The sequence below is a fragment of the Podarcis raffonei genome, chromosome 2 (assembly GCF_027172205.1).
Source record: "Podarcis raffonei isolate rPodRaf1 chromosome 2, rPodRaf1.pri, whole genome shotgun sequence".
Taxonomy (NCBI): Eukaryota; Metazoa; Chordata; class Lepidosauria; order Squamata; family Lacertidae; genus Podarcis; species Podarcis raffonei.
Genome location: NC_070603.1, coordinates 83,138,016 through 83,163,924, shown reverse-complemented (window position 1 = coordinate 83,163,924; position 25,909 = coordinate 83,138,016). Strand labels below are relative to the sequence as shown.

Here is a 25,909-nt window from a genome sequence, read left to right as displayed (position 1 = left end):
ATAAATATAAGAAGCCCATATTTTGTTGTTGTTTAGGTTTAAACTGGGTCCACTGCAATTGCTTAGAGAGAGAAGAGCCCCAGTAAAGAATCAAAAGAGGTTCACTGAACTTAATAAATATCCGCTATTGTCCGTGATCATCAGTTTACTTTCAGTTAGGCCAGAAGCAGGGTAAGTGGGCAGTGTATATATATTACATGTGCCCACAGAGGCGCTATTCTCCTATGCTGTTGATTTCCTCTAAGCTCTTTGCAGCAGGGACTAAACATGGCTTTCTACCCATGGCTCATTACCTATGTGCTTTGGAACATAATTGCAGCTGTGCTTTAGAGGACGGCACCTCACAGTCTCCAAGCCCGCTGTAAAAGGCTTAGTAGGGATTAAAAAATGGTTCTATGTTTTCTGGTAACCTTCTCTTTCAATTGTCTCTTTTATATATATTACATGTATTTAGTCTAGCTTAATTGACCTCAAAGAACATGCATCATCATTGGCTTCGGCTGGACTGAAAAGAGACTCCAAGTTAAAGTCTTTAGAAATAGCCATAGAGCAAAAGAAGGAGGAGTGTAGTAAGCTAGAAGCACAACTGAAAAAGGTAAATACTAACAACAGATCTTATTTCCAATGCATGCCTGCGTTTCTACAGTGAAATATGTCATCTGTTAGTTTCAAGTCGAAACTACTGTTAATGAATGGAAATGTGTTAGTTTATTAAGCTTGAAACCTGTCGGCAGTTTTAAAATAATAATACTGTATTATTATTGCCATTTTAAAAATTTGTCTTCAGCAGAAAAGCCATGTAAATATATACGGGAACATTTTTTTTTATGTACAGCATATTTAATCACATTTAGTCTAAATGATTTTGTCAAAATGATTTGGAAATCATGTTAGCACATTTCTACCATACATTGTTTCTCTTTCCTATGTGAGTTAGTATTGTGTATGTTCATCGTTGAAACACAAACTCATGGCATACTTCTTGGTTTCAGCATCATGTTTGCCTTCCACACCTTGTAAACGGGCTCATGTTGCCAATAGATCATTTAAACAAGGGCGCAGTCGGGCCAAAGTTAAGCACATTTAACTCTCATTGAAAGTGCAACTTGGAAAAAAAATCTTTAAATTTGGCTGTTGTGTGGCCCATACATCATTGTGGACAGGTGCTTGCAAAGTGATTAACTATATGAACATTAAATTTGACAAGGCAAAAGTGCAAGGTCCCATGTATACCACATGGACAGAAGATTATACTTGTACAATCTTTTGTAAAGTCACAGGCAAGGGGAGAGACAGCCCAGTCCTCATTTCTGGGTTGAATTGCCTGATCAGTGCTTGACAGTTCAAGATAGGTTGCAGCATGCTAAATGTCAAAAAACACACCAAAAGGTAATAATAATCATATATAAACAACATCAAGATGCAACCCCAAACAGTCCTAACTGGACTGAAATCTGAGATGAAACAACCTACCAAAATCAGTGCATTGCGCATAATATCCAGTGCACCAATGTAGGTTTAGCATCCATACAATTCAAGGAGTGTGCGTGCATGTGTGTGCATGCTGCAGTTAAATTATGTGCTGAAACCACCCCTTTCACTCCAGAAGCTAAGGATATATTTGCACTTCATTGCTGGGCGGGTCTGACTCAACACCGTTTGCTGCCTGAAGCAAAGGACAAGATGGCGTCCCTTCCATTCCAGATGCAGAAGGTGACCAGGTTCTCAGTTGAACCTCACTTCAATGCTGCGTCTGAAGACAGTAGGTTGGCTCAGGGGATGCATGCGCAACTGTGTGGCATTCACCTGCTGCCCAAGGTTGCTGTCATCACAACAATACAAACACAACACGTAGGCTAATAGTTAGTAAAGAATATATAATAGAATAATGATATCATTCAAATTATAGGAATAAGCCAATCAAAGTTCATATGTACAATATAACAGAGTGGTAGTGAGGACCGTCAAGCCGTGTGTTCAAAACAGATGTCTAAGGACAGCCTCTCAATAGTCTTTCAAAAGTTTCAACGGAAGACGCCTCAAAAGTCTCAAAAGGATAGTGTCTCCGAACAGTGTCTTCAAGGCTGCTGTCATGGAAGTACTGGTTGTAATAGTGGGCTATGCAATGCTTAGCACATTAAAGAGCCAGATTTTCACAGATGTAACAGATCTCAAGTTTTTATACCAAGTGCTTAAAAAAAATCGGTATTATTCATCAGCCATGTTTAGCGATATTCACTGATTTGTGAGAAGAACAGGTGCTTCTACAATGAAAGTTTCAAATTTGAGGCGCTAAACAGAAACATGAATTGTTATTGATAATTGACCTCAAACAGTTCTTTTTAATGTATGTTTTATTTGGCAGCGTTGCTTAATTTTAGCTGAAATTCCAAACATTGTGTGAGAAGATGGTCATACAACAGATCTGCATGCTTAGTGTTCAGCCATTTGAACTTTCAGGAAAACCTAAGTTCGTGCATTTGGTTGGTGATGAAAGTGATGAAGTATTGATATGCCTTTGTTCCTATAGGTAGAGAGATGTTTTTTGAAACTTGCATTCCGCAGTAGTGATGGGTCAGGAAACTGCAGGAATGGTAGAACTTAAATATTTGTTAAAATTGGAAAATAAATTCCAGATGAAACTTCAAAAGCATGTTTTTAAATTTATCATTAAAAAAGAAAAACTTGCTTTTGGAAGTTGCATGTAACGTATCATTCCAACACACACACACACTTTTTGATTAGTTTTTAAAAGAATGATTGAAATGATCAAATCACTTCAAATCACTTAAAGTACTTCTGTATTTACAAAAAGTAGCCCATTCACAACTGACCTGTTTCTTGTTCTGTTTATGCAGAGAAAACTGGCCTGAAAACAGTAATCAGGTGGCATATGGGTCTGTAAGCTATCTCTATATAACAGATCTTGACCTTTTTGCATCAGTGCTGCCTCCAGCATTTTGGGGCCTCTTAGGCATGGTATTGTCAGTGGCCTCCATTAACCTGGAAAAGTTGGGACACGCAAGTGAGAATTTCCTTAGGCTGCATCTGATCTTGGATATTCTATGTAAAGTAAAAATGGCAGCATTATTTCAACCATGGGCCCTCTCTGGTCTTGGGGCCTTAACAGATAGCCAACCTGGCCACCTTCTGGAACCGACCCTGATTTAAATTATGTGAGGTTTTGGAGCTACACAGAATTTAAGCTTGGCGTTGTCACATTGATTATCCTACTTTTAAATAAGTGGCATGAGGACTGGAACCTTGTTTTACTGTTTAGCTTCAATTACAGTTCTTTGTGCCTCCCCTTAATAATTCGTATGATCATCTTTCCAACAACTGCTGGTGTTTAGTTCCCGCTGGCTACAATAACAGCAAGGTGTAATCAAGAAAGCATGTGTTAATGTGCCTAAAGTTAATTTGTGGAGGTTAGGGTTTTTTCCTGCTATTTTCTCTGATTTTCTGCTAGTTCTTCTTTTCATATATTTTTGAGCTAGGAAATGGATAAAACGGGGAAACCGATTCACCAGCATCAAAATTCTTTCAGCTTTCAAAATGCCTTGCTGCTTTTCAAGCTGGCATAATTATACACCAACTGCCTTGGGGATGTGAACACAGAATCTATACAAGAGAACTACAACAAAAAGTGAAACTCACATATTTTATTACAGTATATTATACTGTAGGTTTATCATATTTCAAACAGCAAAAATCAGGACAGGAAAGTTGTTGAGCAGTTTTCCAGATATGTCTGGGAAATTCCGGACGTATGGCAACACTGCTATAGTGTATCTTGAAATAATATATATATTGCATACCTATCCATTTCCCTTGAGTGGAGATAAAAAAATCATACTGTACAGTTAAAAATGAACACTAGGATATCCAACTTTACAGATGACAGTCCTCTATATGAAGGGCTGTCAGGTCTCTATTTCAAGGTATTGTTCTTTGATGGGCCTATCTGGTTAAAAGATCAAGAATTATAAGAAGGGAGGGCAGAGCCCTTTAAATTGCCCAATAGCAGATAGCTCCTGAACCATAGGGGTCGTCTCGCCATAGTTGTCCCTGCTGTCTTGCAATGTATACCTATTTAAATTATAGCAAATGTTTCTAAATTTGCATCCGTGCACATAAACTGGCATGCGGCATTTTGTGCAAATCTGTGCCCTCTTTATGATGCATTTGCTCTGTTTTTTGGCGATGTAAGTGGCCACACTAGGCAGGAATATGAAGAGGGGAAACCAAAAATGCCATGGGAGAGATTCAGTTCACACCTGGGATTCTGAGGCCTCCTCTGAAATTCAAGGAGGGGCTCTTTGCTGCACTTTCTTTCAATGCAGCAAAAGAATCCACAGTGGAGGGAGAAATCTGGACAGCTTCACTGCATCTGTGAATTTTCAGGAGACTCTTTGGATCAGAGCTTAATAAAAGAAAGCTTGCAGTGTTAAAGGCATGAGAGCATTAACAGAAAAATGCCCCAATGGATGTTCGTTTTATAGACATTTTGCCTTCATGAATGAAGAAGTCATAGGAATTTTCTTTGTTTAACGGCTGTAGGTAATCCTTAAGCCATTTGTTCTGAAGTGGTCTCAGTGAATACCCTTGATGGAGGCAGTTTTGGATTTTCAATCACTGGCATCCTGTTCAAACCCTACCCCCCATTCCCACCCCAGTGATTGAGTTGTCATGGGGTCGTCATAAAGCTGAAGTCCCACAGGGTGGTAGAACTTCAGTGAGACTGCTCTAGAATAAGTGGTTTATAGCTTACAGCATCATTTGTTTTGCTTCCTTATAGACTATTCCACTTCAGAATGTCTTCCTTTTGTTCGCTGCTGCTTAGATTTCCTCACCACTCCTGTTTGCCAAACTGTACTGTTCAGAATTCAAATAAAACTGAAATGCAGTTTTGTGTTAATATGAAAGGAAGGCCATAAATTTAATGATAAAGTTTAATTAATCTTTTATTATTACCATCTTTGAAGCTTTGGTGATAAATTGCAGCCTTGGCCAAAAGCACTTCTAGTGATTCATTGCTGGAGACCAGCACTTAATGTATCATCAAAAGTGGACAGCTTTCTGTATTTCATGGGTTATTTCACTTGAGAAAGGGAAAGTAACACAAACCTTAGATTTCTTACTCCAGCTATTCTTTTTTAGGAGCCAAAGTCAACATTTATTTTCCCCCAGTGCCTCTCACTTGCACTAAAGAATGTTTAGAAACTTAAATTTCTACCTTAAAAAAATAAAATTCCAAGTTCTTCTGTGCAAATGTGCTGGATTTGCTGAGCTAATACTGTTTTCCTGGATCTTTCCTTCTTTTCCTGTCTGTGCTTCATTCCTTCCCAACTTTGCAATGTAGCAAGCTGAACAGTTGTTCAATCAGATGTACAATCCAGTAAGTCATTTCAGAAAGTGTCCGCTGTAACATACGAAAGCATGAGGATCCATTTAACCACCACCATGTTGTCCTTCTTCCTCTGTGGAGCTTTGCAAAACAATGATGGCTTCATTTGCGTTGTGTTGAAATAAAGTGAGCTCTGCGGACTTTAAGGCTATTATATTTTCAAACGTTTGTGGGAAATTGTGTTTATTAGAAATTGGATCAGTAAGTTTTGCGATCAAATTTGAAGTGCCTTCAGGTCCTCAACTACTTCAGTGTAAGAAAGCATGCAGATATCAGGCTTCGTTGTTATTTTACTGCTATACTCATGGAGTACTTCAGTGGATCCTTCAAATTAAACTTAAGCTCTGGAATGTTATTCAGAATATCTTAAATGAAGAATAAATAGTTACTGTCTATTTTCTTTGCGTTATAAAAAATGCAGTGTGGTAGGTTTCTGGCAGCAGACAGGGAATTGCTACGTCGCAACATTAAATGTTCCTTATAGAATCCTTTTAAAATGTTGTCACAAACACTTGAATTTTATTTATTAATTATGTTTTATAAACCACTCCCCCCCGCCGCCGCCAAGGAGCTTATGTACATGGTTTCCCCCTCACCGGTTTATCATCACAACAGCCCTGTGAGGTAAGTTAGGCTAAGAGACTGCCCTAAGAGCATCCAACGAACTTCATGGCTGAGTGGGGATTTGAACTCTGGTCTGCCAGGTCCTAGTCCAACACTCTAATCATTACACCACAATGGCTTTCACAAACATGCTTGCTAGAAAGAGAGAGCTTCTGATATCAATGGGACTTTCTCCCATAGAAGTGTACCCAGAGGCCACTTATCACAGTGTGCCTTTTTAAAACAGGAAAACATACTCTTGCTGCTTAAGTTTAAATAATTTAGTTTTAGTTCCACGCAGTGATTTTTTTCCTGGGGGCACGTAGGGGTACGCATACCACTAAACATTTCGTGAATCTAAGTTTGGCCTCATTGAGGGGCAGTATTTCAATATGAGTAGGAAAATGGGAGTATTCCTAAACATTTTTTTAGGGAAAAAAGCACTGGTTCCATGTATTTCAACAATGTAAAGAATAAAACGTCCAATCGCACCTTACAAACAAACACATCTTATTATGTTGTGTGCTAGAACTTGCTTTAACAGATGTGCCATGCCAGAAACAACACTCAACCCAAATGAATCTGAGTGAATAACTTGACAGTCATTGTAAGTAATTTGAGGAACAGCAAGACACATAGACGATTATATATAAATGTATTACATAGATATATCGTCTATAAATGAAAGCATTTTTATATCTTAGTGACAGATTTACACTGATAATGAAAATTATTGTACCTTTTAAAAGGCAGAAAGAATGTTAAAGCTGTATTATAGAAACCTGTTTTTAAATTACATAGTGTTTTGTAATTGCAGGTGGAAGGTGTGGCATGTCTCTAAGGAAAATTTCTGTTATGTGCAGCTAGGGCATTATTCCTCTTCATTGTATTTGAGCAAATTCCACAGTTGTAATGAAAATTTAATGTCCTGGTGAGGAAATAATAGGCCTCATAAAACACACCACATTTATTTATCCAAAATTAGCCTGTAATTACATTTAGTTTTAGGTAGATCTTACATTCTCATATAAGGTCCAAATTTATTCCTACTTTGCCATATGTATACTTTTAGATAAGTTACCAACAAAACATATTGTATTTTGGCAATAAAATAAAATAAAATAAAATAAAAATTAAATATTCAGCAAGATGATTTTAGTAGATGGGAAATGGGTGCAGTTGCTCCTACAGAATGAACTTCATTCCCCATCCCACATCTCAGTGGCCCTACTCATGCATTATAGTAAACCAGAGTTAATTATTTGTTATTGTTTATGGCCACCTGTCAGGGATGCTTTGGGATTCTTCCACACTTCCGTTTATCCCATGCCTACCAAGTGGTTTTCTGCAGGTCCTATGCTTTCTGAGCATGGTTCTAAGCAGTTTTGACTTTGCTCCATCGATTTCCCCTTGAAACCCTAAATCAGTACAAAAAGCATTCCACAGAAAACCAGATTGCTATTTGTTCTGATTTAGCACTAAACTGCAGATTTTCCTGAGGGGAAGGAGCAGGGGCAAACGGATGAACCCTTAGCATTGATTCCTGCATTGTGGCCGGTTGGACTGCTAGATGACCCTTGGGTTCCCTTTCAACTCTTGATTCTAATGAATTTATATCCCACCGTTCCTCCCAAAGGAGCAGAGTTAATGGTTTGCTATGAATGTGAACAAAGGAACCATTGTTCATTTCGCCCCAAAGAAAGCATGATCTCTGGCCAAGATTTGTTCTTGGCTTACTGGTTTTGGTTTATCTGAGCAAACAAACAAACTCAGCCCTGATAATGCAAAGTCAGGAATTTTGATTTCCCACCCCGCTCCTCCTTACACCAGCAGGGAGAAGCAATGGGGCTCAGATTGGCAAGTTCGTGGTAACTGGTTAAGTATGGTTTACGGCAATGTGACAACTGGACCATTGTCAACTTACATGCTTGTGTCGCTGCTGAACATTCATTCATTCATCATTTTATTTGTATGCCACCTTTCCATAGTTAAAACAATGCTCAAGGCGGCTTACAACATGACAAGATTTACAGAATTACCAACATAACAAAAGTCATAAACAATAAATAAAACACATCAAAAAGTACACAGCCAAAAGGAAAACAATTTCCACATAAATCATAAAATCTAAAACTAAGAATAAAGCATTAATATCAATCACCATTTAAAATGACTTAGATAAAAAATAAAAGCAATTTAAAAACAAAACAAAAAAGGAGGCCCCTCTGCCCAGCAGCAGCGGCAGCAGTCCACCAAGCCAGGTGGAGAGAAGTAGGGCAGGGCCCTTCAGGCTTCCAGCAGGTCAGTCCTGAGCAGCAGAATATAAATTGCCTGATATTAATCCAATTCATGAGTACTCTTAAAACCCACTTTATTCCACGTGAAATGATTTCCAGTTTCTTACTTCATATTCAGGAGCTTTCATAGAGTCATAGAGTTGGAAGAGACCACAAGGGTCATCTTGTGCAAGCCCCTGCAATGCAGAAAACTTTTGCCCAATGTGGGGCTTGAACGTGGGACTATGAGATTAAGAGTCACAGGTGTGCACCCTCTCCCCATCACGATGAACTTTTCCTGTCTATATGCATAAATTGTCGGATTTCAAGCCGCCAGAGACAGTCCCAGCTCTTAGGAATTTGGCCACCCTCCAGGTGCCCGGCTTGAATCCTTGTTGACCTCCCCTGCCAGCGACTCCCGGCAGGATCAAGGGAGGTCTCCCTTGGCGATTCTTCCCAACGTGAAAGAAGAACACACCATTCCTCCCCCTCCTCTCCCAGGGAGGGGGAAAGAGACAGACAGAAATATATTTACATGTCTTTATTCCTGTCTTTCAGCAGTACAGAGAAAACATGTCTGTACACTCTGATTCCAACTGCAGAGAGAGAACAACTCCACCCATGTACTTCCAGTACAGGGTCATGTGCCACTCTGAGCTAACATCCGGTGCTCAGAGCTCTGAACAGACTGTCCCTGGTTCCCACGGTACAATCCAATAACATCAGTTTCCTGTTTACCATTCCAGCCACCTGGTGCTTGCTTCTGCATTGCTCCTTTTTCGTAACATAAATGTCTACTTGAGAAGCTTTCTTGTGCTGGAGGGATTACATGAGCAGGTTCTAGTGATGGATTTATATCAAAGGTTCTGCACAGAATCGGAGAGGGTGCATTAAAATCAGGCTTACTCTCACATCCCAGTGCATATGCATCCTGCATTCTTTGAATTGTCCCTAATTCTTCCTCCCCCTTAGATCTCAGTCCTATAACCCAGTTAAGCTGTAGAAGCTGGCTTTTAGGCTGTTAAAGCCAAAAACGATACTGATTTAAATAAAAGTATTTTGATTTAATAGGACTCTGGACCAGAGCCAGTGTAGCGTAGTTTTTCATCTAGGGGAGCATATAGAACATCCAGAATTGTATTGCGGCATTGCCAAATGGTAGGCCTCAAACTGCTGTTTAAATTCTTTCAACAATAAAACCCAAATTGTAAACTTGACATTGGCAGCTGCTGTGGCAAGAAAGAACATTGAATTCAATGTGGGGGGTTTTTTGGTTCAGCATTGTGGTCAGCATTGTGAGCCTATTGTGTAATGATCTTTTCCTCTTCCTTTGCTGCATTACTTGTACTGTTATTGATTCGCCCCTTCATAATGAAAATTAAAAGTTAAAATTGACCATAAATTCAACTAATTTACACTCAGACTCCCACAAACAATTGTATTTCTCACTTTTATTTTTTATTTTAATTGGCAGGGCAAAAAAGTGACCAAATCCAATGTGTTGCCTCAAGGCAAAATATGTCTATTGTTCAGTCTACCACACTATACCAAGAAATGAATGTATCTGCAGTAGAAAGAAGAGTAGAAGGGCCCACCCTAGTAAGAGCATTTACTGAATACTGGAGCTTTTTAAACTGAAACAAGTGCCAGTTTAATGGACAAAATGGCTAAATATTGAAATTCTGACTTCACTTAAAACTTCATTTAGCACTAATTTCTCAAGTAGCTCTTTGAAACGTTTGGGAAGGAAGGGCAGCATATAAATATATATATATATATATATATAAACATTTTTTTGCAGATCACTGCTACAGCAGGATTAGGATTAGGATCACAGAATTGCAGAGTTGGAAGGGACCATGATATACTCCCTTTTTTTTTTTTTTTTGCTACTCTACACTTCTTTTATATTCTGGGACTTTTCCTTTACCATGAATTTGATTTTTGAAAAAAACTGCAACCCACACACATTTGTGTTAAATGTGGTTTATCTGTGATAAGTAGAGGGGGAAAGATAGTTTTTATGCTGAGACTGTGATGGGCAGTGCCCAGCACAGTCACTGGGCCAGATGATGAGGGTCTGGATTCTCTCTTGCCTCACACAGCTCTCACATGTCAGGATTGGGTTAAAATATATGCTTCCCTTTCCTCTTGTGTAGAGGAAAAGTGTGTTGAATGGGGGCTTAGGGTTGCATATTTAGCTCCACCCACAAAGTTGTCCTGCTCCCCCTGACCCACTTTTGCTGCCATTGTGTTCAGGATTATGTTTACAGCAGGAATCCTCCATGCATGAAAGCCCCCTGCAATTTACAACCCTGTTTAACAAGGTTTCCAAATTGCACAGGGAGCCTCCATGCGTAGCTAAGGCGCCCCACTGCGGGTGTTACCCTGAACATAGTAATAGTAAAGGCAGGAGAAGGAGGAGCAGCATGACTGAGTAGGGATAAATGTGCAATTCAAGACACCCTCTCCACATGAGCAATGCATGAAGTAGGCTTGAGTGGAAAGGGGTTACAAATACTAATAAGGGTAATTAGGGATGGTGTACAGAAGATGATTTTTTCCTGTTGTTTAGGAAAAACAAAACCTAGCTGTTTTGGAAGAGAGGAGAGCAGAGAGGTTGGCTGACTGATTCTACTGCTTCTCTGTGTTCCAGCATGCCAAACACCAGCCTTAAAACTTTGGTGCACAGGCGCCAAACAGGTCTGAGAGCCGGTGTGGTGTAGTTTAGTAGTTAGAGTGTCAGACTAGGACCTGGGAGACTAGGGGTCTAATCCCTACTCAGCCATGAAACGTACTGGGTGACCTTGGGCCAGTCAGAGTGTCCCAGCCTACCTCACAGGGTTGTTGCAGGTATTAAATGAGGAGCGGCAAAACCACACCTCCTTGACCTCTTTGGAAAAGAAGGTGGGATGTAAATGCAAGAAATAATCAATAATACGTTATATCTGCCACCTCTGTAGGGGTGGAGCAGTCATTGCTTTTTTTAAGATTGCCATGAGCTTCTCCAGTTGTCAGCATCCCAAAACTGTGTTTGGCAAAGATATGCAGGACTTCCTCTGCTTTCTCTGGGTGGGTGGTGTTGGGAAAGGCTTTGTTAATACACCACTGGCTAAAAGCATTTCACACTTGAAATCCTCATTGTACACAACATTGGGGGAGGCAACCAGCTTCGTGTGCCTCTTCCTCAAGAGGTCTGGAGGGCAGCAACACAAGAATGGACCTTTTTTGTAGTGGCTCCCCACTTTTTGAATGCTCCCCCCAGGGGCTTACCTAGCGCTTTCATTACATATATTTAGGTGCCAGGTAAAATCATTCCTTTTCTCCCAGGCCTTTGGCTCATTAATCAATCTATGGCCTTTTAAACTGTTGGGGGCGGGGCTTATTGTTTCTGTTTGTTACTATGTTATGTATTTTTGTATCTGATCCTCAGATGAAAGGTGGTGTAGAAATAATAATAATAACAACAGCAACAACAATAATTGACAAGCAGCCTTTGTGACAAACCATAAATAGGTAAACCTTTGATTTAATTGAAGCCAGTGAAACCTTGGTGTTGACTTCCATCCATGTATGATATTACCTGGTGCATATCTATAGCTAACTAATATGGACAAAATGAACAGACATTCCACTATCTCCCGGTTTAGAGCTATTTTGGCCATAGCTTCCATCTTTACTGGTTTGTAGATGATAGTGTTTGAGACAATATCTTCTAGAGTTCCTGAATTTGCCCTGAGGCAATTAGTACCTTGCAGGAACTATTTTTGTTCTACATTAAAACATTGCTATCCATTTGATAGATTATGTTTTTCCAGCTGTTCTGTGGAAATTGAGGACTAATGACAAGAAACATGCAGCTTCTAAGTTCAACACTGCAAATACAAAGGAGGCAAGTTTAAAATTACTTCCTTCACTCAGTCTGAGGTATTAACTAATAATGATCTGAACGTTAATATTCTCTTGAATTCTGTATTATTTATCAATAGTTTGAAGGATCTAACTTAAGTATTTTATTGCATGTATCTTTCTGCTGTCTCATTCTATTTGTTCATCATTATATGGCTCTTTTGGCTCTTTTAAGTTGAGATGTACTGTTCTTATGTATATGTACCATTGGCAGAAGACTAAACAGTGCCCATCGCATGCTAATTAATAAAGCACATGTTTTCAATTTCTTTGTATTTGGCACAATTATGTAATATTGGTGTATATAGTAAATTTGTATAATATGGAGAGGTAACTCTGCTACTCCCTGTGCATGCAAGCAAATTAGGGTTCAAGACACCCAAACACAAAATGAGCCTTAGACAAGAGGTTGTATCACTTGGAGAGCCACTGCCCTAAAATAGGAAAGTATGTTAATAATCATTTTTAAGTAAAATTGTAATGTTATTAGATGTTTAATTAATGCAGAGACTTGAAGGCCAGTTCATTAATAAGGACTGACCTCTTTGATTCCTCCATATGGCCCCATCTCCTCCTATAAACCAGTGATCAGTGAAGCATGACATTCTGTTTTGAGTATTCATTGTAAAATAATAAAATTTGTGACAATTCATATTCCAAGACATGGGCATACTAAGCAATTCAAGCCATATGTTCTATAGTCATTTTTTTTAAATTCTGTGATCCAACATGGTTGTATTCTTACAGCCGCTTTCTATAAATATCTGGAAAGATGCAAATGATATATTTAATAGCAATTGTTTAAAATTATGTATGGGTCTCCTTTTCTAGTAGCTTAGGTCATGATTCCACACCGACTGTACTGTACTAAAGCTTCAACTCACTGGTTGTAGCATGGACAACTGAAGACTGACAGATCTTGACCCCGACACAACCATGCATCTTTCTCCCAAGGCTGCTTCGACTGGCCGCAGCAGTTGCAACCAGGGCTTTTTTTCAGCCAGAACTCACTGGAACTCAGTCCCAGCACCTCTCAGGTGGGTGCCAATGCCATTGTAAGAGAACAAGGGTGGCATTCAGGGTGAGTTCCGGCACATATTTTTGTAGAAAAATAGCACTGGTTGCAGCCATTCCACTGACCACTGACCGATGGGCTTGGCTACCAAGACTGATGTTGGCAGCAGCGAAAAAGAGACACATTTAACCCACACAACCGTTTATGGATCACACCGTTCAGTGATATAATCATTCCATTTCTCAGTTGTGTCATTATAGATTTGGATTACTGTACGCTGTTAAGTTCATTCAGTGAGTACTTTGTGGAACAATGAAGGTGCTTGGAAATTAGTTGGAAAAATGTTTAGACCATCTTGTGCCTGTAAATAATTGCTGAACAGTCTTTTTTTTTACATACCTTTAAAAATATGATGTGCATTGTGTTTTAATCCACATAATAGCATTATTCAAGGAACTGGTTAATCTGGTTGAAGGCGATCTGGCATGGCTTGCTGATTGAAGAAGAGTAACTGAAGAGAAGATGGAGAGCTTAAAGTTCTCGTCTTCCTGTCTTTTCTTCTGGCTTCTGGGGGGGGGGGAGTTTCCTCACTATGACCTGTGTGTGAATGGGCTTCCAATACACATTTGAAGTGAATTCTCCTGTCCCTTGCTGAATTTTATTTTTCAAATTTATAAACTGCTTTACAGCCTAAAGCCATTGAACCAATGTAATATCATATAACAATGAGTTACAATAAAAGGTCTGAAAACAATTGAAACCACTCCAACTAACTGTAAAGACAGGAAAACAACCTCAACAAGTGCAAAATTAATAGTCTATAAATGACTGGGTCACGCCTCTGAAAAAGTCTTCTTAAACAAAAATGTGGGTGACTTATTTCAGAGGGCTGGAGCTGCAACACTAGAAGTCCAATTTATTATACAGTGTGTGCTGTCAGCAATGACCCATCTGAGGGGCACAGTTGGGTCGAGGCAGCCCCTTGAATAACCTGGGCCCAAGTTGTTTAGGGCTTTAAAAGTACAATATTCAGTTGTTCCCAGTGGCATATTTGCAGCCAGTGCAGCTCCCTGAGCAGAGGTGTTAAATGGAGTTGACAGGATACCCCAGTCAACATTTTAGCTTCTACAAGATGCACCGGTGGCTAAGTCCACGGGAAGCCTCACAAAGGGTGCATTACACTAATCCAGTCTTGAGGTTACCAGTGCCTGGACCACCGATGTCAAGCTATCTTGAGCTAGGAATGGCTATAGCTGACTTACCAACCCAAGCTGGTAAAAGGCACCCTTAGCTAGTAGAGGATGTAGTGGAGGCACCAAAGGAGGCCTTTGTTGTCACCTCTCACAACTTATTAGGCACAGTTACAGTGCTCTAACCAGTGTTCAGTCAGCTTCAGCACAAGATTTCTGCCACTTGCCTTCTAGTCGTCTTCCAGTCTGTTTCATCACTCATAAGCTCCTGGTGTACCAGGGAGCAAAGTGAGCTCCTCAGCACCAAAGAGGGCACTTGGGAGCAATCATGTTGATGGCCTGCTTCATCTCCCCATTCCAGAGTATTACCAAGCCCGCAGCAGTATTGCTAGCTCTCCCCGCTGGAAAATTCTCCAGAGCATTCAGGAATCCCCCGGGTTCCATAAGTCTCTGAGAACAGATTTCATTGGTTTCCCAATGCACAGTAATTGCCACAATAAATCCAAAATGCACCATGGTCCAGCCATGACAACCAGGTAATTTTAAGTACACTGCCTACGTGACCCTTGACTGATGTGATCATAAAAAGCAACAAGGAAAGTCTTGTTTTTTTCAAACAATGGTTGTGAATTAGCTGTCGAAAGGAGAATGTGAACAAACCAGTGTAAGCTTTTTCTTGTCTGTGTGTTTGTTTGTGCATGCAATCTCCTGGAGATCATTTAGATCCATTGAAAGCCCCCATGTTGCCCTATTTACACCACAGACTTCATTCAGTGTCACCCTACAACACTTGAGTTGACATAGTTGAAAATAATTGCTAATTCCTTTGGCACGAGGAGTTGGCTATATCTTGGCTAAAAAATAAAAAAGCTGAATTTTATTATGCTAAGTTACTTCAATTTATGATATGAACTTCTACACTTAGCATTTTAAATGTACCATATAGTACTTGCTCTACTCACACCTTGATATAGGTTTTCTGCTGAAAATGTATTCTTCCCAACAAATAGGATAATTATTTAGCCTTAATCCTCACAATCTCAGTTCCAAGTGTGCAATAAGAGTGCTTCAGCTTCCTGAAAACAGCTTTAGCATGTTTACCAAATCAAAGTTTCCAGGATGTTTTAAGGAAAACCATGGTAGGTTAAGTATGTGACATGTTGCATATTCTTTCCCTTAAGAGCTGGCAGTGAATTACAGTGGCTTCAGTTCTTTCAGAGTCCCAAATCTAACTCAATGAGTTTTAGAGGAAGACCCAGTGAGTCCTTTCTTCAGGAATTCCTGGATTCTTCTCATCACCACCTTTCAGATTGTATGGTTTTGCCTTCCAGTATAATAACATCTTAAAAAACATTTCCTACTTTCTTCCTTTTCCTCAGAGCTGTGAAGTTGCATATAACTCACAGTTTTCCAATTACCGGTACTTCTCTCCCACCTTGCTGAGGCTTTCTCTGCTAGCTGTTTTGTTTTCATCCCACACTGTGGTAAAAGCTCCCAACTGTGTGCCTCAGTATGCTGGCCATAATAAGGCTATAGCTGCTGTTCTTTGGCTGTTTATATACCAGCAAGGGTGGAGCTGGTGCTCCCATCACTCTCTTGTCTCCATGCCAGGCAATTTTCAGCCTTGCTGCATTTACATTCCACTGGGATGGGGCCAGCAAGAATTGTAGATGCTGAGTCGCCTTTCAACAGCCCCTGACATGGCCGTTTAAACGCAACTATAACGTTGTGTGTGGGTATGCCTTGAATGCCTTGAACTACCATGGAGCCTACTATGATCTGTTGTAGGGACAGATGGCAACTTTCAGATGTTGGATTACAATTCTCTTTGGCCCTGGCCTGCATGACCAATGGTCAAGGATGAAGAGAGTTGTAATCCAACAACACCTGGAGGGCACAACATTGGCCACCCTGAATCTATTGAGTAGACCTATGGAGGAGTCTCCCAATGATGGTTATATTATTATGTTGGTTTGTGGTGTAGATATATTCTCTTTTGGTTGTGAACTGGCATATCTGGTCTATTAATCTTCTGTTGTGAGGCATTTCTCCTGTTGGCTATGGGAAGGGTGGAAAGTCTCTTCTTATCTCATAACCAATAGCAAAAGCCTTCATACATACACAAGACTCTGTACCAGATTCAATGGGGTGTGCACAGAATTGCAACCCATTGGGAGTTCCAAGACCCTTTTCACATCATTGTCCCTATGCCCCTTGAAGCCACGTCTTAATGGTGGATTACTCTTTGGAGTGACAAATCAGGCAGACTGTGATGAACACTCATTCCATATAGAGCCCAGCCTTGTAAAGATTAAGGGGTCAATTCACATATATTGCAAAGTACAACAGCTCCTGTTTATTTCAAAGGGAGCTGAATCGAACGTTATGGACATAATTCTCTAGGTACCAAATGGAACCTTGTTCACGCTCCCACTGAAATGAGTGGAGGCTATGTGTAGACTGTACCCTTTGTGCATAATGTATGTATTACTTATGTAGAAAATGCTCCCCTCATATATTTAAACCCAGGGCTGCTTCAAACATGGTGACTTTCCTACATTATTAACATTTCTGTGTAGAAAAGGCAGTCTGCAAATCACTTGCACATTATCAGACATGAGAAATCACACACTAGTTTTGTTTTTCTTTTTTTCTTTTTGCTGTGGATAACTAAAACACACTTGATTTGCATGCATTATGTCTATGTAGAAAATTCATCACATTTGAAGTGGCCTCAGACATCTCTTTGAGAATAAGAAATCCACTGAAACGAAACTATTTTCTTGATTATCCTCATGCTTAAATGATATGTTACATGCAGGGGGGTGGGGAACAGCCGTTAGTTCTTCAGTAGCCTACTTTTTTGCACATTTCTTCAGAATAAAAATGTTTTACTTAAACGTGTTGAAAACCAAAGAGGATTAAATCATTGCAAAGAATGTCAAACTTTGAGGAGTTTATGTTAGTATTACCTTTTATCTAAACTTGCATGCTGCCTTTTAACCGACACTTGTTTCATTGCTTGCTTATTTATTCCCTGAAGTAAATATAAATATGGAAATTAAAATGAAGGCTTGGCTCCAGACTAACAGCACAATCCTGACCATGTCTATTTAGACGTGAGCTCTGTTGAATTCAATGGGGCTTACTCCCAGCCCCAGGTAAGTGGGATTAGGATTGCAGCCTTAGTCATGCTTAGAGGAGACCTATTGAAACCAACAGGATTTAAGTACTAACTATTGATTTCATTGAGTCTACTTTAGGCATGACTAAGTGTGGATTGAACCCAAACCCAGCATCTGTTATATATTGTTAGATAGCGGAAGGACATGCAGTTCTAAATGTCCTTAATCCTTTAAAATGTATGTGTGTGCATTTAAAAAGTGTTCTCTGAATTATGTGTGTTTAATGTGCACTGCGGTTAAACTACTTGTTTTCTCCCTGCCTGCTCTTTGAAGATGCCAATTAGGAATAATGGGAAACAAGGGGTAGGCTAAGCATTGCAGTGCATTCTTGTTTACATCTGTGTGTGATTATTTCAGTCTAATGTTTTAAACACTTTGGCCCATTCATGCTCTCACTGACGTTAATTGGGTTTTGCCATTAGCTTTAATGGGAGCAGGAGTGGGCTTTGCACTCTTGTTTTCTGTTGTGTTCATTGCATTCCTTCTTGTTTGTGAACTGACCACCCACCCATGCATGTGTTTGCCAGGTATATTTATTTGTGCTGTTCCACCAAGGGGCTTGTTTCTTCTTATGTTTCAGGTTAAATATTGGCAGTATGAAATAAAAAAAGAGGGGAAAGGATTTTGGGTAAAACTGTCTGTTAAATGCATTCTCATCCTACCTAAAACAGTATGCATTAAATCGTTCATAAACTGTTTAATGCAGTTATTAAATTAAACCATATTATATGTTAGTTTATATTAAGTTGTTCAGGACCGTTTTTCTAAACAAGAGTCAGAACCTAGCAGTGTTTCTCTCTCTCTTAAGTTAGCATTTTATTTCCTAAGCCAGGGTGCTATGGATTCCCTCCAAAAACATGTCCTTGTTATGGGAATCATTGAGAAAACATTGCCAACTAACAGGATACCCATAAATCCTTTCGTCATATGAAGTCTGGGACTCCAGAATAAAGTGAAGCTACCTGAAATGGTAGTGATTTCTTTCTGTTTTCTTGGTAAATTTAACAGGCTCATGAAGCTGAGGAGGAGGCACGAATGAACCCTGAATTTGCTGACAGGATGAAACAGCTTGACAAAGAGGCAGCCTACTATAGAGACGAATGTGGCAAAGCTCAAGCTGAGGTTGACAGACTTCTAGAAATCCTCAAGGAAGTAGAGAATGAAAAAAATGACAAAGATAAGAAAATTGCTGAATTAGAAAGGTAAATTCCTCATCGTTTGTGTTTTCTCAACAAATGCCTTTTACATTCACCTTTGATGAGAAACAATGGCAACATATTTCTAACAGAAGAATAACAGAAAAAGCAATCAAACAGTGAATGGATTCTTTGTATATCTGTTCTGATATTTTTCAAGGCCAGGAACAGCCCTTGGTGTCTTCTGGAAAGACAATATTTCTTTAAAAGAAAGCAGGCAAGGGACTCCTATTCCTTATGTTGTGGAGGAAGGGAAAGGAAGAATGTTGCACAATACGTAGTATGAAGTACTCTGCACACACAAAAAATACACCGGGTGAAGTGGAAATTGGTACTTAGGTGATAGAATATTGGAAGTAAAATAGAATTTGGTCCTTAATACATTTATACTGTGCTTTTTCTGGGGGTATGCAGGGGTATGCATACCCCTAAATATTTTGTGAATCTAAGTTTTGCCTCATTGATGGGCAGTATTTCAATGAGTAGGAAAATGAGAGTACCCCTAAACATTTTTTTTAAGAAAAAAAGCACCGCATTTTTAGGAATATTTTTAACAACAAAAATGTAAAGTTTTGCACAGAGAACAAAATGAGCAAGTAACAGACTGGCTAACTGAATAATTTGTGCTTTGCTGAAGAGATTTAGATACAAATGAGGCGCCAATATGATGCTTCGTTGAAAGAGATTTAGTTACAAGTGAGACAACAATATGATGCTATCTGTGAGCTATGCTATTTCTGGGCTATTTTTTGTTTGTTTTTTTAAGCTTGCATTCAAGTCTTGACGAAACAAGACAAAATCAGCATGTCTGCTTTGGGTATGAGACTCTACAAATGAAGACTGATTTGGAAAAACTGGAAAAGATTCAGTCATGTATGATGATGAAGGCAACTCTGCATTATTGATTATTTAGATGTTATAGACCACCCTCTTCTGAATCTCTGAGTTGGCCAGTGCAGCAGTCAAGCCTGCTGCCTTGTCTCCGCTATTGAGGGCTCCAGGGCCATGCGACATCAGCACACGCTGTGGCGTTCTCACACTGTACATGCACACCACGGGGCGTGCTGACATGTCACGCTCACCCCTCGTGGCTTGTGCACATGACACAAACATGCTCCACAGCATGTGTGCACAGCCACTGGGGGATTTTGAGGGGGCCCAATCCCCTCCTTGAAATTTTTTGGGGGGCTCTTGGCATTCCTCCAAATGACATGCCCAGTAGCAGTACTACAAAGAAACGAACAAAATTCTTCAAACTGTCTAAATAGTGTACATAATTAATAGTCCTGGGGTTGTATCCAGCCAAGTTGTCCCATTAATGCAAGGACTTCCACTTGAGCAACAGAACGTCCCCTCCCTTTACTCATAAATGCATCACCCCCAAATCTGTACTGGGTTTCCCTCCAGCCCTCTGGAGTAGATTTGGGGTGAGCGCACAAGAAAAGGAAATTGGTGGCAATAAGCACACTTGTGGGTGAAGATTTCAAGTTTTATTAGTTGTACAGCAAATATTAGACATAAAATGCAGCAACAAACGTACACAGAGCCTACTTGGACTAATAATAATAATAATTATTATAATTATTATTTTTATTTATACCCTGCCCTCCCCAGCCAAGGCCGGGCTCGGGGTGGCTAACAAGCAATAATAAAAACAAATTGAATGAATACAACTTAAAAACAAGATTAAAATAACAACATTAAAATATTGAAACATTAAAATATTAAAATGCAGCCTCATCACAGGAGGAGAAGGAAAAAGAAAGAGGGGGAGGGAATCAAATTGGCTCTAAGCCAAAGGCCAGGCGGAACAACTCTGTCTTATAGGCCCTGCGGAAAGAAATCAGATCCTGCAGGGCCCTGATCTCATGAGACAGAGTGTTCCACCAGGCGGGAGCCAGTGTTAAAAAGGCCCTGGCTCTGGTTGAAGCTAATCTAACTTATTTAGGGCCTGGGACCACTAAGGTGTTGCTGTTTATGGACCTTGAGGCTCTCCGTGGGGCATACCGGGAGAGGCGGTCCCCTAGGTACGAGGGTCCTAGGCCGTGACCAGCGGTTCCCAATCTCTTTTGGGCCACTGCCTCCTTGGTTCCATAAATTCATCCCCATGCCTGAATAGTGGTTTGCACAATCCACTAAATAAGAAGATAACACAATAAACGTCAAAACGTCAAAACAGTAACAATTAATTGCATTTATTCAAAATCCAGTTAAAATTGTTTAGTTTAATTAATTCAACAAAACTGATGATCCATTGATACCAGCTTTTCAAAATCTGATAATCATTTACACCTTCAGTGCCACCCTGCCACTTACTTGCTTCTCAGTGCCCCCTGGGGAATCCCTCTGCTCCCAGGAGGCGGTACCAACCACTGACTTAGACTAAACAAGGCACTTAAACTGAGCACTTAAGCACAACTAGAATAAAACCCTTCACAGTCTGCTTCATTCTCCTGTTCCATCTGCTGTCTGCCTACATGAGTCGCATGCCCAAGGTCCTAAAGACCCTCTCGTAAGGGTCAGAGGGATGAGTTATGAGACTACAGGTGCACCTATAGTCTTATGACCCTGATTCTCTAGGTCACAATATATGGCTTCACCTAGCCGGTGTGTAGAGATAATCACCTGTCAGTCATAGGTTATGAACTTCCTGTTTTGCATTCCTTCAGCAGTGCTGACTAGCAGAATATGTTCCATGTTTTTAGGACTCCAGCCCACAACTTTACAAGATGATACCTGCAAAGCAAATGGTTAATTCTGTGCCTGTGCACCTTTGAGGACTTCTAGCTCCTCGTGAACACAAAGTTATGTCCCATAGCAGGATTTTTTAAAATAACAAGTATTTGCAAACCACATCCTTCTACTGTGTGACTCCTGCTAGAAATATCTGGGAAATTGTTGCTAAAAAGTGGAAATGCTGCTAATAGGGTAAAGGAGCCATAGCATGACTCCCCTCTCTCCCCAATACGCAAGGTGACTTTTCCTGCCTTCTATTTTGTGTAGCTGAAATGCTATTTTCTAACTCGCTTGTAGCCTAGAAGTGCGGAATAGCTCTTAATTAAATTAAACTTGCGTGTGGCAAGTACTCAACACTCTGTGGAAGAGGGCACTGGTTTTTCTTTTCGTATCCTCCGGCCTGGGAGAATTTTTAGCAAAATAGAACATCTAGCTTTTAAAGCAATTCACTTGCAAAATATAATCAATTGCAGACAGACACAATATATGAAAAGACCTTATGCTTTTCTTCATGCATATGAATGTGATTTCCTGAACAAAGTGTGTGTGTGTGTGTGTGTGTGTGTGTGTGTGTGTGTGTGATTTATGTGAACTTTTTGAACCATTTAGAATACAGAGCCATTTTAAAATTACTGTCACAGACTGGAGAGCAAAGGCAGGAATTCTAACGGGTGGATATTTTACATGCTTGTGCTTCAGTTTCATTCAGAGAAATGAGTCTCAGATGTATACAGAGCTGGATAAAAATGGGTGGCATATTTCCAATATGAGGTGGTGAGGTGTATCTCTGAGTGACTTTATATGTCTGGTCAATGACAGTAAATGGTTACGATGCTCAGTCCAGACTGCACTGATATCTGGCTACACAGTTCCCTGCACTGTGGAGGAAACGTATTAACTTCAATTTCTCAAACAATTCAACAGGACTACATTCCTTCAGCCTGCTTTTACTGTCACCCAGGAACCTTGCACACTGAATGATGTGAAAATATTTCCAGTGGAGTAGATAGGGACTCAATACAAGCTCTTTCCCCATTTGTAGCAATGTGATGAGGCAACTTGGCTCATTTGGCATAGTTGCCTGGGTACTGGCTTTTGTACCAATTAGTGGATAGCCAAAATGCAAACGTCCTCAGTTGTGGCACCCCAACCTTTGCCAGGTTGAATTTCCTCCTCCTCCTCCTCCCCTCTTACCCAATCTGCCTTTAGACCAGGCAATGTACAAGAGATGGTTCTTCCCCACTCCTCTAGCCACCCATTTCTGTATTTTCTTCAGTTATTTTAATCTCTGGGCTCCTGGCAACCTGCTTTAGATTCTTTCTAAAGCTGCTTCTTCATGAATTCTTTTGAGCAAGATGAGAGAGCTGTCCTTGGTCAATTAAGTTCAAGGCGTGTGGGTCCCTATTGGCCCATGTGATTCTCTTTACACATACATGAATGTGTTTCGTTTTAAAATGGTGGCATGCTTAATAGTTTTTAACTTTAAATCCGGGATGCATGGAAGTCTTCGAAAACCAAGCTGAAGTACTCCACAACAATCATATAGACTTAAAACACCTAAGAGGTTTGGGTTTTTGAGTTACTGATGGATGGAATTACTATTGGCCTTAAAATGTAATGAAGACAGAAAGCCAAACACGTGAGTTTGGAGATGAATAGCATATTGGTTCTGCCTTAACATGAAAAAGGTGAAAAAAACACCACGAGTGGACCAGGGTTTTTTTTGTTTCGTTTTTTGAAAACATCAGTTTCTCTTTAATGCCCCAACTAGGGCATTTGAAATAAGGGCGTAATTGCTAATCACTGTGAATGACCTCTGTTCTTTTACGTACAGCTGCAAATCCTTGTAAGATGTATGACTGAATTTTCCTTTAGTTTTAGAAGGAAGGTGCAGCTTATTACTGACCCCAGTAAAGGTTGTTGCCAAAATTGAACTGCAGCTTGTAGATGCAATTAGCTATACCTCATTTGCTAATGGTGGGAAGGAAAGATAGACAGGGCAGGGGCAAACTTTGAATATATGCTGTCCTGTAGGAACCTAACATTTGACACCTTCCAGTGCAGGCTTAGGGTAAACAAAGCGCTGGGCTTTGGGAAGGAGCCACAGGGCTCTGTCGGGGTCCTAGAGCCCTCCCTTCTCCTTCCCAAAAACTGGTAAGCACTTGCCCTGCTTGGGGAAGGAGGCAATAGGACTCTAGGACCCTGCCAGAGTCCTCATGCCTCCTTCCTGAAGCTGGGCAGGTGCTTACCGAGCTTTGAGAAGGTGCCTGCCTCAGCTGTGTGCCCAGTGCTCCCACATCTCTCTCACTGCCCTAAATCCACCTCAGAACAGGGGCCCTGTGAAACTTAGTTCACCACCTTCCTCATCTTGTGGAACTATTCTGAAAGGGTGTGGGGCCCATGAAAGCTACTTGATTAAAGAATGGAATTGAGCCTCTCTCTGCTTCTGTGTGTATCCTATGTTTGGTTCCTGTCATTATCTACTGTAGCCCAGCATTAGGAGGCTTAGCAGCAGCAGGGAAGGAAAACAGCAGTAATGCTGTGATATGCAACAGGCTGCTGTGAACTGTCCTTCATTTCAAATTTCCCACAATGCCCCAGAAAAACCCTTGAAGTCACAGTACATTATGACATGCTGCCTCTTCCTGGATAGCTATATCAAGAACAAGATGGCTGCTCCAATTAATCTTTTTTTAGGGGAGCCATATTTCCCCCCATACAATGTCCCTGCTAAATGGGTTGTTCGGGATGGGGGGAAGAACCACTTTTCTATTTGTAGAGTTACCTATGAAGATCTCAGTATACTGCTGCTTCCAGCAGGTTTTTGGTCACAATGTCCAGTGAGCACAACAAGTGCTGCATATTTCAGCTGCTTGGGGAAGCTAGAAATGGGAGTTTTTTTTTTAAGGAAGAAGGATAATTTCTTAAGTTCTCTTAAATACGGTACATTATTCTCTCTCTCTCTCTCTCTCTCTCTCTCTCTCTCTTTTTTGCTAAAAGCAAGCAGGTTTTAAAATATTTTTTCTTTTAAAAATCTGGATGGGCAGTTGATGGAATAGACTTTACAGTCTACTTTTGTAGACATGTACTGAACACAGACACGAATCCGTTCAACCTTAGTCTCTGCATATGATACTGCCATCTTTTACTGCTTTTTAGTTAATTTCTTCTCTTAAAGTATACAAAGGCAGGGAAATTCCACAGTAAACCTTCGCTTGGACATGTGCTAAATAACATCAAACTGAGAGCCCCAAATAAATAATCAACCAACAGGAAATGAAAAACAAGTGCTGTAGTTCATGTTTCACAAGTTGCCTTGACTAAGGCTGTTCCAACTTAAGAGAGACTTGTGCCTCTGTGAAGGCGAATGCCTGATGAATGTTCTGTCATATTTTGACAAAATACTTAAGCTTACAGTTCCTTTATATCACCATACTGAAACAACAATGCAATAGTATGGTAGTGGGAGGGACGTCAACTGAAATGTCAGCAGAAAATTCAAGAGAAAAAACCCCGCTGAAATAAAAAAAAAAACCAGCATACCAAATCACTATGCAGCTATTTCTGATGTTTAAAAAATAAATAAATCACCTTTTGCAAAATGATGCAGGAATGTGCACCTGTGATGGCTCTGGGGGACTCTTTTTGGTTTGGCATTAGATAAGGGTTTGTATGTGTGTTTTGGCTAATTGAAAGGACATGTTAAATATTTTTGTAAAAAAAATATTTATCATGCATCTGGTTATTCTCAGTGATGAAGTATTGGTCTTATTCTTGGGACTGAAAAAGATTGCTCTCAGCTTTAGAAAGGTCTATGTTTCCATGGGAAAAAGTGGTGTCTTTGATCAGTGTAAGTGATCAGTACTTGAGAATCTCTGACAAAATTCTTTGAACATCTAGCCAAGCCATTGAGCTTCCTTTATTTTTCATGGGTGAAGATGACTTGCTGTATATGAGTCATCCTCAAATCCTTGTTGGTCCAAGCAACATTATTTTCCCCAAGCATGAATGCCTCCTGTCAAACATATGCCTTAGCAACTGCCATCAGCTTCATAGTGTTTCACTTGTATGTGTATACACGTGAGAATGTATACATATTCTAAGGTAGCTTTTCCATCATACATAAGCAACATGTTTACTTCCTCCTAAGCTGTTGCTTTGGTCATCACCCATCTTAGAAACACTGTACACTAACGTTTATTTGTTGATTTCTGTTTTTGACAAGAGATTGCTGATATAACATCTGCTCACTTTTATGTTGAAAAACTAATGTTTTTCCTTCGTTTATTCTCTTGCTATTTCCTTCCTTTTTGTGTTTACTCTCCAAACTGCCGCTTTCACCCCTGCTTCAACCAGCTTGACTTCCAGGTCAGTACCTTTGGTATATTATTG

General features: G+C 40.1%; 1 protein-coding gene across 10 annotated transcripts in view; it reads left to right on the top strand.

Annotated features, from left to right (window-relative positions):
- The window catches only part of ERC2 (ELKS/RAB6-interacting/CAST family member 2), a 527,327-nt gene that overhangs the window by 215,547 nt on the left and 285,871 nt on the right, over positions 1-25,909 (top strand). For 3 of the 10 annotated variants that reach the window (XM_053377855.1, XM_053377854.1, XM_053377858.1), the window contains 4 exons: positions 455-595; positions 5,363-5,398; positions 17,859-17,888; positions 18,594-18,787. In XM_053377855.1, coding sequence (XP_053233830.1) covers positions 455-595; positions 5,363-5,398; positions 17,859-17,888; positions 18,594-18,787 — 401 coding nt within the window. The remainder of the gene's footprint in view (positions 1-454; positions 596-5,362; positions 5,399-17,858; positions 17,889-18,593; positions 18,788-25,909) is intronic. The other 7 variants (XM_053377857.1, XM_053377863.1, XM_053377856.1 and 4 more) reach the window with 3 other exon arrangements.